The following is a 19,062-nucleotide window of genomic DNA, read 5'->3' as shown; positions in this document are numbered from 1 at the left end:
ATAATTTTACATGTTTAATTTAAAAGATTTTAATGCATTTAGTGATATGAGAACCTGAAAAAAATGAGTTTGTAGGAATAAATTTTTGGTTAATTGATGAAAATTGATAAAAGTATTACTTATAAAATTATGACATATAGAAGAAAAATATTTAGGATATTTTTGGATTTCTTAAATTTTTGTGGATGTTAACTGATTATTTTTATTATTAAATTTAAAATACTAACCAATATACATATAATCTCATATGATGCTCATATTATTATTTTTTAATTAAATTTTTAACTATAATCCATGAAAAAGTGAATTATGGTTTTACACAATTAATACATCATATTTAGTTCTATGCATAAGATGAAATGTATAATTAAACTTAAAATATGGTTTATTGTGATGGTATAGATATTTAAATGGCACTCTCTATCCTATAAGAGCTTTTGGGTAAAAACACAAAGATTAACAAACAATAAATATTACGTCATCTATAAAACTTCAACTAATAGAAAAATATACTGCATAGTTCAAATAGTCATAAATTGTTATATTAATAAAAATTATACATAGAAATTTGAGAAATTATTATAAAATAAAGTAAAAAAAAATCTTAAAACTCTTATATAATGGAATTAAGAGAGTATTAAAATGAAATATGAAAGTTTATATTCAATATTAAAATGTTACAAGATAAAATCTAAAAACATGTATATTACTACTTAATTATTTTTAATATTTTTTTTAAAATTTTTACCCGCGTAATAAGGCGGGTCTTATCTAATTATTTAGGTATAGACGTATAGATAAGAGGTAAGAGTGTTTGAAAAAAAAAAAAAAAAATAGATCAGAGGTAAGGCCTTCCCCAACGAGAGGGTATTTAGAGAGGTTTTTTTTTGTCAACAGGGGGTATTTAGAGAGGTTTTAAAGTGAAAAGAAGGAAAAAAATTAATCAGAGAAAAGGAAAAAAAATAAGAGGACCTCTTATTTAGTAGATTCAATTTGGTAATAAGAGACCATACGTGTCACCAATTTGTTGGACAAACCGATTAATTAATGTGTTCTCAAATTATTTTTGAGGGTCGAATGATTTTATTTCTTTCTCTCCCTCTCTCTGTTTCTCTCTCGATCGAACTCGCGAATTCACAATGGAAGGAGATGGAATCAGATGAGATTCAGGTCGGAGGAGATGCGAATCGGCGGAGGCAACCTTAGAGGTTTGGGTGGTGTTCCGGTTACTGTGAGTTACGCTAGTCTCCTATAGCATTCTGATTTCTTGTTCTCTATAAAACGTTATGCTTGCTTATATACAATCTTGTTATGCTGCAAATGAATGCAGTCCGATCGCTTCTATAATGCTGGATGGACAGGGGATATACGGGTAGTTCTTGGTTATCTTCAACAAAAATACCTGAAGGCTCCTCCTCTCTTTGCTATTGGAACTAGCATTGGAGCAAATGTTCTGGTATTTATATCAGGAACCTTAGTGTTTTACAATTTTGGTTTCTTCCGCTTTGATCCAGCTGAGAAACAAGTCTTAGGTTTGAATTATGTTGAAGTGTGATGGTTTGGATTTCTATCATGGACCTTCTGTGTTGCATATTGATATGAGGTTACTGAAACTATCTCTCTCATGCTTCAGGTTAAATACCTTGGGGAAGAGGGATGAAAAGACTCCTCTGAGGGGTGTTGTAGCTATTTGCTCTCCATGGGACCTCTTGGTGAGCTATTTTTCATAACTGTCTTCTTCTCTGTGTATCTTAAGTTCTTCTCTCTAATCACTTGATGAGACATCAAGACTTCTTTTATTTTCTTCATTGAATTTGGTTTCAATGCAGGCATGAACCTCAGTATTCACGGCTTGCTAATTGGGAAGGCATCAAAAAGGTTAGTAGTTTAGCCACAGATCCATAAGTTAAATGCATCGAAACAAGCAAAGTTCATGAGAAAATAACTTACATATACTTCTTTTGCTATCAACGTTGTCTATTGAAACAGGGCAAACAAAAACATTGTCTTTTACAACAAATGACGGGGGACATCTAGCGTTCTTCGAAGGATTAAATGGATCTATGTACTTCCCTTTACTAAGTACTGCCTACATCTGTTGTGTACAGGTGGGTTCGAGCCACCAATGAGTTTCTTGGCGCCCTTAGCTGCAGTCGTTATATGCATATACAGAAAGTAAATGTTTGTTTTTTTAAAATTGCAGTTTAGATTATACAACTCTTCTGTCTATTGCTTTCTTCCTAAGATAATCAAATTTTTGTTGCAGATTCAAGAGAAAAGAAGCTCAGAGTCATCAGGGAAACAAGAGCCTTTGATAAACCAAGGCCCGTACCTAAACATTGCAGAAGACGGGTTGGTGGCAGCAGTCAAATACGAGAAAGACACCACTACCACCACCGAAGCAGAGAGGACGAAAGCCTGAGGAAGATGTAACAAAGAGAAGCTTTAAGGAACTGTGTCGGCAGACGTCACGGCCCATATGGTTGCTTGGTTACAGGTTTGCCTTTACTTGGACTGCTTCTAAACTATCTCTTCCGTAAGAAGCAACGACCTACAACAACATCCAAATCCTGAAAGTTGCTTCCTTTCTCAACGACTCCATTCATCCATTCTTATATGATCGATCTGTCCTAAGTTTATAGAATCCTAATTAAAATTGTCCTAAGCACAAATCCTCCTAGCTAACTAAACATTTATACTAATTATAGTCTACTTAAAAAATTTTATTTTCAAAATACTATCTTTTAAAAAATAAGAGACTCAAAATTATATCCTACTATTGGAGGAGAGGATAATTTTAATTAAGATTCTAAAAGTTCTTATTTTATAAACAATACATGATATATTGTTACCACTTTTGCCCATACACTTCAGTTAAACTTTCTATCTCACAGTAACCACGATACAAAATATTGTTTACCTACTCCGTATTGTTTTTTACATTTTTTTTTTTACTTTTTAACTTTATCGACAGGAAAAAGAAAAGAAACTGGAAAAAAACAAAAAAGAAGAGGAAGGTTGAGTTTCTTTCCACGAGACGTCTTCCACGCACGCACGTTTTATCACGAATTTGTCAATCTTGAGTCTTCAGAACACGCGCGGTTCTCACGCGCCTCTCATTCTTGAATATTTTCCACACGCGCCGCCTCGTCTCCTCCTCTAACTTCATCTTCCTCTAATATCGCCGCCGCTGCAGTTCTTCGCGTCTCTCTCCTTCTAATCCTTTCCTCCGCCGCATTGGCTAAATCAAATTAAAATAAGTAAATAATATAAAAACTATAAAAATTATTTACTTATTTTAATTTTAAGTCAAATATAGATATAAATCAGTGTATTATAATAAAAAGAAAATTTATAAATAATGTACAATAAATTTAGAATATATTTTTATTAAATTTTATTTTATTTGTAAAATTTTAAACTCATCCGCGGGTCCTTATCTACTACGCTAATAAACAAAAAAATATATATACTACATTACTTATTTCTCTGTAGTGTGCTATGGTTGTGAGAAACTTGAGACGCCATAGATTATCATTACAATTTTGAATTTTATAGTTGATAAAATTTTGCCTATGATATTTAATGGATCGGAATTTTATTGTAGTTGTAATTATCTATTCTTGAAGTTTATTTAGTCGATAGTTTGATTTATTAAATATAATCTCAATCAGACTTTTTTTTTTTTTTTTTTTGAATATAATCTCAATCAGACTTGGACTTGGACTATTGTAACCCGAGAGACCTATATATTATATATACCTAATGGAGTAGGCAACCTTCGATTTCCTCATCAATAACCACCAATTATAAATTAATCGAAGAAGCCATGACTACGAAGCCCCCTACTTTTACCACCGTTGATCTATCTCCTCCTAGCCCTCTCCGTGCATGGTGGTGAGGCTCAATATCCGTGTATTATGTATCATAACAATGATTATATAAACCGAATTATCTGATCCTCTTAATGGTTTGGTTGCTGCAGGGTGAACAGCAACGTAAAATTCGATATTGCGATGAATATCATCATACTAATCCTCAACATTGCAACGACCAAGTATGTAATAGCCCACAAGATTCCCTTAACCGCAGGTGGTACATTTCTCTGTCTTTCGATGGATTCGGCTGTTCTCTCCCTCTTGACTTGGCAAACTGCAGAATATATGGATGATTCAGTACGTGATTCCTACTTGTTGGGACGTACCATTCAGACTTTAGGCTTTGGTTATTTCCTCGACCTCTTCTATGCTATCTCTCCTCACTTGGCTCTAGGCTTGGGTATACCTTGTTTGATATGGTTCGTAGTTACCATGATTTGGCCGTCTCTATGCACAATAGTGCAACAATTACGTAATCGGTGGATGGCTAGGAATCAACCAAAAGAGGCATCGAAAGTTGCTATTACTGTTGTTTAAGGTGTTAAGTTTTAGGGTTTCCTTTCTCTATTTTTTTTGTTTTCCCTTTCTCCTCAAGTTTTCTATTTTAGACTATCAATTGTATTCTAAAATATTTGATCCTTATTTTTCGTTATTTCTTCTATGATTCTATCTAATCAACTTTGAAATACCATAACAAACCAATATATGTTTTTGAATACATAGAGTTTTTTTTTTTTTTTTTTTTTTTTNTATAAAACGAATACATATTGCTCAAGAGAGTTTATAAATCTCTGAAAATCTTACGTATGCAACAATTTTTATGCTTTTTAAAGCACTAATAAATAAATAAATAAATAAAAGATATTAATTTATCTATAATATATCATAAATTGCTTGGTTAACGTATGTTATTATGATGATAGACTGCTTTGAACATGTATCTAAGTAATCAAAATCGAGTTGAATAAATCTCTCCGCAACAATTTCGAGATCCTATACTTGTTGTACATATAAGAAGTCCTCTCTAAGGTAACATCTGTTTCTTGCCCCTGTTTCTCCTCTGTTTTCCTCTGATTTTTCCCTTCAGTAGTATTCTGCTGCTCTTGATATATCCTGCAAAGCGAAACGAAATAGCAATTGATATTGTTGTTAGTCTCAAGATAACAACAGAAAGAGAGAGTGACAAAAATATGTTTTGGTGTATTCAAATATTTACTTTAATATTCCTAGTGGAGACTCAAGAGCATGATCATCGAGTAGCCATAGGTTAAAATCTTGAAAGCGTTTCATCTTCTTGTCGTAACCGATAATGTAGTTCTTGTGGACTATGACATGTTTCCCCTTTGTCTCATTCCTGAAGTACAATCCTCCTGATGGGAAAGCTGATTGTGGAAGCAAGTAGGCATCTACCTGTTTAATAGAAGATCACAAGAAGAGTTGAGTATGAATTAGAACAACTGAAATCAACATTAGAGATTAAAACCAAAGTCGTACCTACTCATAACTCCTCTTACTTATGGATGTTTGATTACCAAAAAAGTTTACTCTCTAACTCCTAATGTTTACTTAGACCAGCTTTTTTGAATTAATAAACTAGATTTTGATACCATGTTAATTTTAAACTTCCATAAGCAGATGTGAAATTTGGAGGAAGTAACATTACATACTTGATGAGCTGTTTTGGAAATGCTCGATTAAAAGCAGGCTGATCATGTGGTTTCTTTGCCTCGGTGTCAGACCAAGGTTGAGCTTGAATCTCCTCAACCCATTTCTTCATTAGAAGCTTTGCACCATCAGTTGAACGCAAGAAAACCATGCAGCTACATACGTAAGTCACTCCGCTTCGACTCAGAGGTGGTAGATCATGGGAGTGATTCAAAGGCTTAACCTGGCAGCACCAAAATCAAATCCAGATCCAAAGATACATAAAGGCTCTAAAATGCAATAGATTGAGATATGTTACATACTGCAATCATGTCATCCATGAAGTATACGTCGTGGCTTTCTTTCACAGTTTGGCAAAGTCGTTGAGACTTCTCATAAAATAGCCACAAGACAATTTTTGAACAAAAATACCCCGAGCATTTTTATTGGTAGGTTTGCAAAGCCTCTCCCTCATATCGTGATCTTTCACTATATGGTTATAGCCTTATAGGTATGTATTACTTCAAAAAGTTTGATGCTGGTGATAACTAACCCCGGTTAACTTTTCTCCGGGACAGATCAGTATGAATACTTCGGTCAGATTTATTGTTGTTAAAAAGCATATAAGATTCGATCTTTTCGTATCTCATCGGATATGAAATTAGATTGAAGATTAAGATCATAATCCCAAAAGGGTTTTAGATACCAACTCTTTCATTGTTTAAATGTGAAAATCATACATGGATAAATTATAAGAAGAAGGACTCAGAATAAATGATCCAGAGGAGATTCCAGAGACTTTCCATGATTGCAAAAGATGGCACAAACATACACACAAACGCACTCCTCTGCACAAATCAGCTTTGTTTCATCCATCCTCGTGTACCTACGAATCTCAAAAGAATCAGAAACAAATCGAAAGAATGATCGGTGGAGCTTTAGATAGTGGTTGAAAAGGTTGTTTATATTTTACCTGGCTGTGGAGAGGGTGAATCCGATGAGATACTAAGGCGCATTACTCATCTGTAAAAAGGAAGAGGATCAATTGTTGTCATTCCCTTTGGATAATCAAATCATATGCAGACAACTTGTGTGACTATTCTATTCAAGTAGTTTAATTAGCTTGATGTAAAATTTCCTTCTACAAGTGTAAAAGTGTAAGAGTTCAAAACTAGATTCACGAGGGCACACAAGAGGAATCATTGAATCAATCTAGAAAAGACCATCTACATTTTCTTTTGCAAACCTAGGTTTTTAACAATCTCGTAGCTAATTTGCATAACCCTCTACACACAGATGTCATGTAACCAGTGAAAAAGACTGTCTTCCCAAAGACTAACTAGATTGAGCAAAGAGAAGGGATACTGATTCTCTTTGGATATTTTAGTATCTCACTGGATATTTGGATATCAAATTAGATTGAAGATAAATATCATAATCCCAAAAAGGTTAGATACTTGATACCAACTACTTCATTGTTTAAATCATATACATATAAGGTAATAAGAATAGAATAAGGCAACAGTAAAACAACCAATATATAAGATGTGTGGTTCATCGTTAGTGAATCTGACCTGCATATTATCAAAAGACAACCATCCATGAATTGATGACCAAGTTTCTTTGTTATAAAAAAAAAGAGCAAATTCATGTATTTGGGGGATATAAACCTGCAGCCTGCTGAAAGGACAACTATAACCATGAAAAGATATCGTCCTCCTGGTGGCCGGTGAGATGAGGGCATATAAATCTTATACATCGTCCACACCCATTGAAGCCAGGGTAGGCATAGAATTCTTCGGCTTCTCTAGCCATCTTCACCTCAAGTTTCCTTCCTCCCATGCGCCTTCCATTCAGTTCTAACGCCTTGTCATTGCCTTCACCACCTCTCAGATTAATGAAAGCAAATCCTAAGGGAACACGGGTTTTACACTCTATGGGAACAAAAACCCTTGTGACGACTCCAAAAGAACTGAAAATGGTAGTCAATGCCTCCTTGATATCATCTCTAGATTGCAACTGTTGAAATCCCTTAACGAAAATGGTACTAGAATTGTTTCCCTTGAATTCTTCACAATCAAAACCACAAGTGACTATCTCTTCCTCCTTTTTCATTGGGGATTCTTTCGCCTATGTATATATATAACTATAGTCAAAACAAATACGAGAGGTATAAACAAACCAGTTACTAAAAAGGAGTAAAAAGAAAAACATATACCTTCAATGAAACCTGATCTAGTAGATCGGCTTTTGTCAAAAGAATCTCCTGTAGTTTTTTCACGGTTTCAGACAGCTCTTTGATAGATTTCGTCAATTTTTTTATATCCTGCCGTTGCATTAAAAGTAATGAATAAGATAATTGGTAAAAACAGATCAAACTCATTACTTAGCTTGGGCGAGAGTGAGCCATCTTACATGGTGTTAATGTCGAAAATAACAAAAGAAAAAAATTACTTGTATGATACTTACATCTTTCGAGATAATTTTTTCATCTTCATTACTTTCCTGCAAAAATCAAACCAAAAATGACATGGTTATGTCAAAGAATGAGAAATCACAACAAAAGTTGTAGATAGTGTGGCGATGCGATTTAATAGAACAGTGTTTTCTACGATTCCACTATATGTTAAAAAAGGTTAATTACGCTTTGCATAAACCTCATAAAATTTAAGTGAGAAACAAGTAACTAGAGAATTACACTAAGCATACAAGCAAGAACAAGGCCTAACCTGAGATTTCTTCTTGTGTATCTTCTGTTTTTTCAGGGCAATTAGCATGTCATCACCACCAATTTCCTCAACATCCTAAACAAAACAAAGGCGAAGTTAGTAATAGAGAGAAGCAAAAGCTCAAAATTAGAAAAGAACAATGACAAAAGAGATTACAGTTGAAGATTTCGCCTTGGAGCGCTTCTTCCCCATCGGCGGCTGTAGACTTGCGTGAGAAAGGGGTAACACAACCCTAGACTATTTTTTTTTTTTTTATATTCTGGTTTCGGCTGGGTTTTTAACTGGGCCATGATTTTTGTTTAATTAATTGGTTTTATGTTGTATCTCATTACAAGTATTTTATATATTGTGCATATATACGCAGGTATAAATGAAGCTTCATTACAAACATCTTCACAAATTATGGTTTTATCAAGTGGTTTATTTTGTATATTCCGAAGAGTATCATATCTCTTGTTATTATTTACTCAAAGAAAAGTATTAGGCTGGCCTGGTGATATAACTAACCCAATTAGCTTTCCTCGGGGACAGATCAGTATGATTGCTCAGATTTGTTGTAAATGTTAAAAAGCAAATAAGTTTCGATTTTTTTGTTTGGTCATTGGATATCAAATTAGATTGAGGATAAAGATCATAATCTGTAAGAGTTCAACTGTGATACCAACTCTTTCATTGTTTAAATGTGAAAATCATACATGGATAAATTATAAGAAGAAGGACTCAGAATAAATAATCCAGAGGAGGTTCCAGAGACTTTTCATGATTGCAAAAGATGGCACAAACATACACACAAACGCACTCCTCTGCACAAATCAGCTTTGTTTTCATCCATCCTCGTACCTACGAAATTCAAAAGAATCACAAACAAATCGAAAGAATGATCGGTGGAGACCACTCTTTAGATAGTGGTTGAAAAGGTTGTTGATAGTTTACCTCGCTGTGAAGAGGGTGAATCCGATGAGATACTAAGGCGCATTACTCATCTGTAAAAAGGAAGAGGATCAATTGTTGCCAATTCCTTGTTACTATTCAATTCAAGTAGTTTAAGAGTTCAAACTAGATTCGCAAGGGTACACAAGAGGAATCATTGAATCAATCAAGCAAAGACCATCTACATTTTCTTTTTGCAAACCTAGGCTTTAACAATCTCATAGCTATTTTGCATATAACCCTACACACAGATATCATATATGTCTGTGTATAACCAGTGAAAAGACTGTCTTCCCAAAAGACTAACTAGATTTTGATTTCTATACCACTCTACTTTATTTTTTCCCTGGACAAGTTTTCATGGACTCTTTAGTTTCAGCAACTAAAAGTAAGAAGATACTGATTCACAATTCATATTAGAGGTAACAGAGTTTACAACATTCCACCAACTGCATGGTTTTCACTAATCTACGTCTTTGGGAGCTCAAGAGATTCATTTTTTCTCTTCCTTATCAAGTCAAGAATTGTAATACTTTGCTTACTATTACTCCAAACTAGAGAAAAGATAGAAAACAGTCAACAAAACACCCCCAAAAAAAAAAGACTTTCCTGGTCGGCCAAAAGCAAGTATCTTCTTTGGTTTCAAGAATATTCGAATTGAAACACAACCAGTGTTAGCAAAATAGAGCAAAAGCAGTGTAGGAAAGTCATGAATTGAAATAAAAATATGTTGGAAGCTCATTTGCACCACTTGCAGAGGAAATCTGCCTAACTTGCTAGATAAATATCAAAAAGGCTACCAAAATAGCATACACACTCAACAAAGCAGATGAAGAGAAAATGGAATCTTGAGGAGAGCAACGAATCACAGAATAAAATATCATGGCTACTTTTTCGATACTAAAGCAGAAAAGTTAGGTAATTTACACAAGCTGAAAACAGAGTTGAACACATCAACAATAAACAATCAATAGCAGAACAGAATTAAACATCACAATACTCTAATTTCAGAAAGCAAAGCCAATGGAAAAATCTAAGTTTTCACGTTCCCATCTACAGCAATCTCTCTAAAACACTAAGCTAACATAATTCAGAACGATTCCATAAACTAAAACCAGACAAAATGCAAAGTCAACGGGACATTTGTAAAAGAGTAAGAAAATGAACAAGTCCTGACCTTTGATGTGTTCATGATGAGCAGGAGCATCAGAAGTCTTAGCGTCATCATCTTCATCATCATCATCATCATCATCCCTACGTGATTTAACAGTGACAATAGCTTCCCTAGTACCACCAACGTTCCCAGGAGGAGAAGGACCATCACGATCATCAGGGTATCTAACCACAACAACAGGACAAACACAATGGTGAACACAATAATCACTAACAGAGCCAAGCTTGCCATCACTTCCTTTCTTCTCAGCACCAAAACCTCTACTTCCCATAATCACAGCACTAAGGTTAAGCCTTTCAGTCTCTAAACAAAGCCTCTCTCTCATATCGTGATCTTTCACTATATGGATCTTATGAGGGAACCCAGCTTCTTTCAACGGTTTCGCTAGATCCGCTACTTTGGATGATGTGAAAGCATCGAAATCTTCTTGGCTAGGTTTGGGTTGAGCTTCGGGATCGGAAGGAGGAGGAGGAGTGGTTTGGAGAGGGAGAGGTCCCCAATCGGCGCCGAAGAGAACGGAGGTTGGAGAGACGTGGAGAATGACGACGGCGTCACCGGGACGGATGTAATGGTCAACGGCCCAACGAACGGCGAAAGCGCTTTCTTCGGAGAGGTCAACGGCGACACCGATCTTACGACGAGCACCGGCGGTTGGGGTTGGAGTAGCGGCGGAAGGAGTAGAGGAAGAGTGGTGGGGAGAGTGACGAGGTGATGAAGGGTGGTGGATCTTGATGTTTGGGAGGTGAGGGTAATCGGAATCTGGATTCATGATCGACTCTTCTTCTTCGTCTTCGTCTTCGTCTTTGATTCAAACAAATTATAGAAACTTTGATTATGAAATGATGAAGAAGAAGAGAGAGCCGTGTTTATCGATGTTTATTCTTAATTTAATTTTGTGAGTGTTATTTAATGTAATGCTAATTGTTGGATAATGTCTTTTTTGTATGTATATTGAATTTTCAAACCTTGATAAGTCGAGAACGTGCTAAGCAGTCACAAGGAACTTGTTTTATCTTTTTGAGTGTTTTTTTTTTTTTGATGGGCTGTAATTTTATATTAATGGCCCAATATGTCATGATTTTTAATTTTTAAATATTTTAGTCTTTACATTTGACTGTATCAATATGTCAAATATAGATTGCTTGCTGTAATCAAACAATTCTCATAAGCTTAGTTATTGTGTAAATTCTTTGTAAATTTATTTCAACTTTTAAACAATATTCTCATAGTGTTTTTTTTTTTTTTTTTTCCTTTTCTTTTGGACAAACATAGAAGTGTAAAATTGGTTATTTATGAAACCTATATATGCAAGAAAATAAGAAACCTATATTTGCTTCTCTTTTTTGTTGATGAGAAATAAGTATGTTTTAGTATAAAATATGCATGTTTATGTTTTCTATTGTTGATCCAATATTATATGGATACAAATTGCTTAAAATTATATCACACTATTTCTAAAATTAATAGATTTTTGCTTAATTAATAGATTTTTTTCTAGATTTTTTTCTAAATTAATACTGTGAATGACTGACTCTGTAAGTATTAAATCTGAACCAAAACAAAACCTTATACAGTATATCAAACACACATATATACTTCCTAAACTGAAATTAAGCTGTACACCCTATATTTTATGTGATGTCACTGGACAAAGCTATACATACAACAATCAAGAGCATTTCTTTTTTCTTGTTTGGCATTCATCAATCAAGAGTGCAATTTAATTGATAAATTTCTCTCACATCAAAAAATTAACAAGGTTAATTGAGAGATGACACCATTTCATAAACCGAGGATTATAGGTGATAACATGGAATCATGACAGGATCATTGCCTAACGAAAGAAACACAAAATGGATACAATCCCCAAGAGATCTGACACAGCTTTATAGGGAGAGAGTGAGAGAGAGAAAAGTTTCATGACACAATTAAGGAAGAGAACAGAACATATGTCTGAGTGTTTAGGTTTAACATCCCAAAATAAACAACCAAAAGGGTAATCCAAAACCAAAAGCCTGAATCTTTCTTTTCGACTCAGCTCTCAGATGCATACACCAAAAAAGTGTCTTTTGTTTTTCTGTTTCATACTTCTGTCTACTTAATTGATAAAAAAGCAAAACAAAAACGACGATTTGTTTAAATTAATATAGAAAAGAGAGAAAGAGAGAGAGAGAGAGAGAGAAAGGAAGAGAGCTGAAAAATCTCTGAGACGATGTTTCAAAACCATTTAAAGCTTCAAAGACAAATCAATGGTGGATGATGATGGATTAGGAGATGTAGTAGCCATTGATGAAACTCCTTTACCATAATTTCCTGGAAAGCCATCATCGTATTTCCCCGGAAAAAACTCATACTCCATCACACCTCCTCCTGATCCTCCACTTCTAGGGTTTCCTTCCATGTAGCCGCTCCCATATTCCTCCATTGATACCTTTCATCATAATCCCACCATTCAAATCAATCAATACACCATAGATATATACGAATATCTATATCTATATGACACCTAAATAAGATAAACCATGTATGTATAATATCTATGTGTATAAATGAACTAAGTACCGTATGATTTGTCGCTTCATTAAGATACGGATGAGTACTAGCAGCAGAAGGTGGAGCTGATCTAGCGATTCTGTGATGATGATGATCATACATGAAACCTTGGTTGCTCCTCTGATAATCTGGTTGAAGAAGATGCTCGTAGCCGTTCATCGGAGGATGAACCATTGTGTATTTCGAAAACCCACCACCGTTGGATCGAACTACATTGTTCTGATCTTCATCCACACGTTTCTTCTGAGATTTACATAATAAAAATCAAAACTTTTCTATCATACTACTGGATATATACAGTTTAAGATAAAAGAAGAAGAAAAAAATCAAACCTTGAAGCAAGTGTCACAGTGAGGATCGGAGATAGCGTTATACATCTGAGGATTTGGGATTGAAGAGAGCTCATGATGATGAGGAGAGGTCTCAACAAAACCCCAAGGAGGACAAACCGGGTCCATCATAATCTGACCCGACCCGACCCCACCACAATAGATCCTGTTGTTTCTGCATCCACCGAGTGAGCTTGGGAAGCCTTGTAGGACGAGCACCGGGTCTACAACTGGCACGGGTAACAAACGGGCAGCGTTGTTAGGGTTCGGTGACGAGTCTCCGACGAGAGTGGCGGCGAGTTGCCTGTTCTCTGCTGCTTCGGTTTTGAGACGCTCGAGCTCGAGCTTCGCACTACAAGAAAACATGCATTTTGAGACTATAGTTTGTGACTTCTTTTTTGGTCACAAATAATTGTAACGTTTTTAGGACGAATTTATGACTAATATACGACTACACAAACAACAGTGGCAAAACAGTCACAGAATTACGACGAACAGTTGTAGTCTGCAAATGGTCTCATATTTGTGACTACTATAAGACTATTAACTGACTATATCATTGTAGTCCTAAAATAGTCGCAATTTGTGACGAATTAGAGACGCTTGTTTTAGTCTGGAGTTTTAGTCACAAAAGTAGTCCCACATTTGCTACTTGTTTGTGACTTCAAGTGTCTTCACTATATCAATTTTTACTCGTTAAATTAAGAGGTCTTTTTTATAATTCTAGCGAGTGATTGCAGAAATCATATGTTTTTTGAAGGCTTTAAATTTTTGCGGTTTGTCTCATAAAATAGCGTTACAAAATAGTCACATTTTGAGACTATTTTGTTAATCATTTGGGACAATTATGTGATTAACTTGCTACTAACACCTAAGATTGTGACAAATTTGTTTCTTTTTACCAACGCTTGATAATTATTTATGTATATTCAACAGTAATGACGTATAAAATTTGTTAAAGTATTAAATTCTACATTAGTATGACTATTTTAGACACTGAATCATTATTATATCAAAAAGAAATCTAATTTCTAATGTTTAAGAAAATATATTTGCAACTTACATAACATATTAACATGTATAAGTATTACATGTGATTTCTATGTATTGTTTGTGATTGTTTTGTAATTTCTAACTTTACTTACCATATCAAGTTTTTTACTTATTAAACTTGTAGATAGTGGTTAGAAATCTAATATATATGTGTGATTGTCAAGTAATTTGTAAAATTTGGTGGCTCTTAAACTTAAAATTTGATATGTATAAGTTTGTGATTCATAATAGGGTCACAAAAGAGTTACACTTTGCGACTATTATACTAATACGGTAACATATTTGCGACTAGTTTGCCACCACTTTGCTACTAACACCTGAGATTGTGACGATTTTGCTACGTTTTACCAACGCCTAACGACTTTATTTATATATTCAACAATTGAGAATTGTAAAATATGTTAAGTTATTTGTTTCTACATAGATATGAACTACTTTAGACACTGAGTCATTATAATACCAACTAATTTCCTATGTTTTAAAAAATATTTGCAACTTATATAACATGTATAAGTATTACATGTGCTTTCCATGTATTGTTTGTGATTGTTTTGTAATTTCTAACTTTACTTACCATATCAAGTTTTTACTTATTAAACTCATAGATGGTTGTTAGAAATCTAATATGTGTGATTGTCAAGCAATTTGTAAAATCCGGTGGCCCTTAAACCTTAAATTTGATATGTATAAGTTTGTGATTAATACAATAGGGTCATAAAACAGTCACACTTTGTGACTATTTTACTAATACGGTCACATATTTGCGACTAGTATGCCATCACTGTGCTACTAACACCTGACATTGTGATGAATTTGCTACTTTTTACCAACACCTAATGAATTTATTTATATATTTAACAATAGAGAAATGTAAAATATGTTAATTTATTTGTTTCTACATATATATGAACTACTTTAGACACTGAGTGATTATAATACCAAAACACTTTTTGTTTCCAATGTTTAGAAAAAAATATTTTCAACTTACATAACATGTATAAGTGTTACTTGTTTGCCCAAAAAAAAAAGTATAAGTGTTACTTATGATTTTATGTAATATTTGTATGCATAGGTTTGGACTGTCAGTGCTTTTAAATGCTTATTGCCAATTTTTCTTAGATTTTTTTTAATTCTAATCATAATTATAAAACTCTAAACGAATAATATAATGTAACTTTGTGTATATATATATATACTCAAAACTGAAATCCATCACTTTTAAAAATAAAAGTGTTTTCTTTATAAATCTAATACTTTTTAAAATCATATCTAATACTTTTCAAAATCTAAACCCCCAATATCTAAATTATAATATTAAATGATAGCAAATTACCAAAATTTTATCAAAAAAAAGAAAAGAAAAATTTCTCATTGGCTAATCCTAAATGGCAAGGATTGTCATTTGGTTTATCATCCACCATTGATTGAGTTAATCTAACGGACCAAAATCATCTCTTGTTTTCCTTCCTTTCTTGTGCTCATCGTGTCTTCTTTCCTTTTCTCTAGAGAAAATATTTTTTTCTTTTTTCTCATCTTCTCTCTTTCCTTTGTTTTTACGGAGCTTAGAAACAGAGTATGTCTAAGGAGCTGTTGTTTTCACCGGACATGACACAAAGGTACAAGCTTTTCACCTTCTCTCTCTCTCTTTCTCAATCTGTTTATTTGCTTGAGATTGATTGAATCTGGAGAAATCATGTATGTTTTAATTATTTCTTTGATTTATATTTTAGGTTTCATCGACAGATCTGAAGAATTAGTGTCAACGACAACGTCGGAAGTGGTGGATCTGAAGACCCTTGTGTCAACGACGACGTTGGCGGTGGTAGATCTGAAGACCCTTGTGTCAACGATGACGTCGGAGATGGTGGTGGAAGTGGAGAACCACCGCAGATGCACACACTTTTTACGGTCGCCGCTACATTTTGAAGCTTCCGCCTGTTCACCACCAATACATCTCGATTTCTCTACCGTCACATCTCTAACCCTCCGGCCGCCGCCACTGTTTTGTTCTCCGTCGCCGCAGTAATACATCTCCGTCGCTATATATATTGATTATATAAAATGAATTTACGAAACAAATAAAAGCTATATTTAATTTATTTTTCTTGTATAATAAATTAATTTTTTTTTCTTTTTTCTTTTTCTGTGGTTCGTCGCAAAAAGGTCTGTAATATATGACTTTAGTTAGTCACAAAACGTCGCTACAAATATATGTCCCTAATTAGTCTCTAAGATATGACTACGTATTACAGTCCTAATGTAGTAGCAAATTTAAGACCATAAAATGAGGTCACAGAGTGGTCGGTGTTTTGTGACTAAAATATTTTGCGACCAATTTTTAACGACCATTTAAAACGGTTGCAAAATAGTCGTATATAGTGTATTTGCGACCAATTTGGGACTATTTTTGGAGTCTCAAACAGCTTGTTTTCTTGTAGTGTCGCTACACCCATTCCTCTCAAGGTCGGTTTTTTCTGGTTTTGCTGGCCTTTCTTTGATCCCGGTCTCCGACCACGGCTCTTCTGGGTCTGGCGCTCTGTCGTCCGGATCTCGCCGGAGCTGTTGGCGACACCAAGGTGGTTGTTAATTCTCAGACGCTCGTTTTGGTTTCCGACGGAGTTTTGATCTGTTGGCATGAAGAAGAGAGAAGTCGCCATTGATGATGATGATGGATCAGTGATGAGCTTCTGGTTCTCAGAACTCTTTTTAAGGAGAGGAGAGAGAGGAAGAGGTAAAGGCGAAAGCTTTAAGTCTGTGTGTTTTGTCTCTGCTCTCTTTTTGTGTGTGTGTGTGGATGTGGATGTGTATATCTCTTTATTGTTCATATCCTCTCAGGCAAAGTACTTACTTGTGTTTTTTTATTTTCTGTTATTTCCAGGTTCTATATGAGGATAACGTATCTTTTTTTACTTTTCACTTTTTACCCCCCCCCCCTATACTTGATTAAATTAAAATATCTTTCCAAAACATATAAATTAGTACTATATTCTTTACTTTTTTAGTCTTAGCTAAATCCGATAATTCCATAAGTGCTTAATTGCATGGATTTTTTAACTTATGCGTATACATAGATGTTCAGTTTGTCAATATATGGTGAGTCTTATCATGTAATATCATTATCTTTTGTTGTATAAAGTAAAGAAACGTTAAATAACTGCATGATTCGATGCTAATATAGTCATGAAAAGCAAGAATTGAAATAGTTATAGGAGAGTTTGTAACTGAAAAAATATGTTGTAGCATGAGTGTATGATTGATTATATTGATGTTATCCATGTATTGGATTTGTGGAATAAATTTAATCTTGAGTTCTTGACTAACTGGTTCCGCCCATTACATGGTGCCTCCCCCTTTCTATATAATCTTCACTTACTCCTTAATTAATTAGCCTAACTCTCGATCACTAGATCATCACTCAAGTGTATATACAAATTCAACCATTTCGCAACAAATATGATCCATATTGATTTTTAAAGAATTGAAATGCTTAACAACAGAAACAGATTTAAAAGTAGTAATCCTTTACTGTCTTTACATCTTTTGGGCGAAGAATGCAAGAACAAAACTAAAAAGCTTAGAGCCTTTTTGTCTATTTAATTTTGTATTTGTTCTTTAGGTGAAAAAAATGTTGTGATAATCTTTTAACCGTGGAGACAGCAATATCGGAGCTTGTCGCTAGGCTCAGTCGTGACGTGCGACGCACTCTCCAATAGCAACAGCGCGTCCGTTACACGAAGAGAATATAGTACCCGCAGATCGAAGACAGGTGTTGGGACATTAGACCATTCGCCGATTATAGCGAGCAAGGTCTGAAACAACGTGATTTTACTCAGCTCATATCAACTAAAATAAGCAAGTCCAGTTACAGTCGCAGTTATATTTTATTCTTTTTTTCTTCTTCTCTCAAAAACTAATTTTTATATTTTTTTTAAGAGTAAGCATTACAAGTTACAAAGTCACTATATGGTGATATAGAGGATATAGCATTACAAGTTACAAAGTATAGGTATTTAGATATGAAATTGATTTTTGTTAAGTCAGAAAATTATAGGTATTTCAAAAAATTAGTTTGGAATTTATTGCTACACAATGAGGATACATGAAAGCAAAAAGAATGGCATAAGAGGACGTGACTTACGAGAAGGGTTGAGCTACGGAGTAGAGTAGAAATGATGGATGCATCATATAAGGAAACATTTTGAAAGCTGCCTCCATGTTAACTTTGGCTTCAGCCCAACACCTACTATTAGAAATTTTTGTTTTAATTACCTTGAAATTATAGCTTTCTTTTACATTTTCAGTATAAATCGTAAGTGAAGCGTTCCTCTCTGAATCATTAAACAGTACATTGTGTTTGTTTCGATACTTCTACTCTTTTTCTTTTTCTTTTTTTTTCCTTCTTGTAATTAAGTAACCTAAGTAACCAGTCCAGATATGACATTGTGCATTTCAAATGGCTGTTTACATGTTATCTCGTACGTTATAAAATCTAAAGAACAAATCAGTAATTTAATACTAAAAAAAAATGACAATTTCCAACAAACAAAATTATAAACGTTTGCAAAAGAAAAAGCCAACGCTTTTTTACTACTCCCTTTGTCTCACAAAGATTGATGTTTTGACATTTTCACACATTTTAAGAAAAATTTTAGTTTTTATTTGTAAATTAATTTATAATTACTTTTTGGTAGAGAGAGAAAAAATAAACCAATAGCAATTCAAAAATTTAAATATTTTCAATGATTACTTCTTAAAATCTACAAAACATCAAT

At 34.1% G+C, this 19,062-nt stretch overlaps 4 protein-coding genes and 1 long non-coding RNA gene across 6 annotated transcripts; 2 read left to right on the top strand and 3 right to left on the bottom strand.

The window, feature by feature from the left end:
- Nucleotides 1,007–3,309, top strand: LOC104730652. 2 transcript variants are annotated; one of them, XR_758494.2, is made up of 7 exons: nucleotides 1,007–1,231; nucleotides 1,331–1,456; nucleotides 1,634–1,712; nucleotides 1,830–1,878; nucleotides 1,990–2,175; nucleotides 2,267–2,497; nucleotides 2,975–3,309. It is a non-coding gene; the product is annotated as an uncharacterized LOC104730652 (long non-coding RNA). The 2 variants fall into 2 exon arrangements; XR_758493.2 differs by lacking the exon at nucleotides 2,975–3,309 and having other exon boundaries at nucleotides 1,014–1,231; nucleotides 2,267–2,498.
- On the top strand, nucleotides 3,691–4,480 carry LOC104730651. Its single transcript, XM_010449852.1, has 2 exons — nucleotides 3,691–3,897; nucleotides 3,986–4,480. The coding sequence occupies exons 1-2, from the start codon at nucleotides 3,830–3,832 to the stop codon at nucleotides 4,413–4,415; spliced, it is 498 nt and encodes a 165-aa protein (XP_010448154.1). The 5' UTR covers nucleotides 3,691–3,829; the 3' UTR covers nucleotides 4,416–4,480.
- On the bottom strand, nucleotides 7,199–8,443 carry LOC104730650 (uncharacterized RNA-binding protein C25G10.01-like). Its single transcript, XM_010449850.2, has 5 exons — nucleotides 8,408–8,443; nucleotides 8,252–8,326; nucleotides 7,992–8,027; nucleotides 7,741–7,848; nucleotides 7,199–7,652 (listed from the first exon to the last, which is right to left on the bottom strand). The coding sequence occupies exons 1-5, from the start codon at nucleotides 8,441–8,443 to the stop codon at nucleotides 7,215–7,217; spliced, it is 693 nt and encodes a 230-aa protein (XP_010448152.1). The 3' UTR covers nucleotides 7,199–7,214.
- LOC104730649 (universal stress protein PHOS34-like) lies at nucleotides 8,870–11,274 on the bottom strand. Its single transcript, XM_010449849.2, has 3 exons — nucleotides 10,359–11,274; nucleotides 9,185–9,234; nucleotides 8,870–9,091 (listed from the first exon to the last, which is right to left on the bottom strand). The coding sequence occupies exons 1-2, from the start codon at nucleotides 11,122–11,124 to the stop codon at nucleotides 9,227–9,229; spliced, it is 774 nt and encodes a 257-aa protein (XP_010448151.1). The 5' UTR covers nucleotides 11,125–11,274; the 3' UTR covers nucleotides 8,870–9,091; nucleotides 9,185–9,226.
- LOC104730648 (protein SPOROCYTELESS-like) lies at nucleotides 12,583–16,985 on the bottom strand. The gene is made up of 5 exons (XM_010449848.2): nucleotides 16,712–16,985; nucleotides 15,922–15,926; nucleotides 13,241–13,551; nucleotides 12,918–13,151; nucleotides 12,583–12,786 (listed from the first exon to the last, which is right to left on the bottom strand). Exons 1-5 carry the CDS (start codon nucleotides 16,945–16,947, stop codon nucleotides 12,583–12,585), a joined length of 990 nt encoding a protein of 329 aa, XP_010448150.1. The 5' UTR covers nucleotides 16,948–16,985.

This window comes from Camelina sativa, chromosome 12 (genome assembly GCF_000633955.1).
Source record: "Camelina sativa cultivar DH55 chromosome 12, Cs, whole genome shotgun sequence".
Lineage (NCBI taxonomy): Eukaryota > Viridiplantae > Streptophyta > Magnoliopsida > Brassicales > Brassicaceae > Camelina > Camelina sativa.
The sequence above is the reverse complement of the archived record's forward strand: the minus strand, read 5'-3'. Positions and strand labels throughout refer to the sequence as shown.

Coding starts and splice junctions, on each gene's coding strand:
- LOC104730651 (XM_010449852.1), top strand. CDS start 3,830: ATGACTACGAAGCCCCCTACTTTTACCACCGTTGATCTATCTCCTCCT. Junction 3,898..3,985: donor AGCCCTCTCCGTGCATGGTG/GTGAGGCTCAAT, acceptor TGGTTGCTGCAG/GGTGAACAGCAACGTAAAAT.
- LOC104730650 (XM_010449850.2), bottom strand. CDS start 8,443: ATGGGGAAGAAGCGCTCCAAGGCGAAATCTTCAACT. Junction 8,327..8,407: donor CCAAGGCGAAATCTTCAACT/GTAATCTCTTTT, acceptor TGTTTTGTTTAG/GATGTTGAGGAAATTGGTGG. Junction 8,028..8,251: donor TACACAAGAAGAAATCTCAG/GTTAGGCCTTGT, acceptor TGATTTTTGCAG/GAAAGTAATGAAGATGAAAA.
- LOC104730649 (XM_010449849.2), bottom strand. CDS start 11,124: ATGAATCCAGATTCCGATTACCCTCACCTCCCAAACATCAAGATCCAC.
- LOC104730648 (XM_010449848.2), bottom strand. CDS start 16,947: ATGGCGACTTCTCTCTTCTTCATGCCAACAGATCAAAACTCCGTCGGA. Junction 13,152..13,240: donor ACTGTGACACTTGCTTCAAG/GTTTGATTTTTT, acceptor TGTAAATCTCAG/AAGAAACGTGTGGATGAAGA. Junction 12,787..12,917: donor ATGAAGCGACAAATCATACG/GTACTTAGTTCA, acceptor TTATGATGAAAG/GTATCAATGGAGGAATATGG.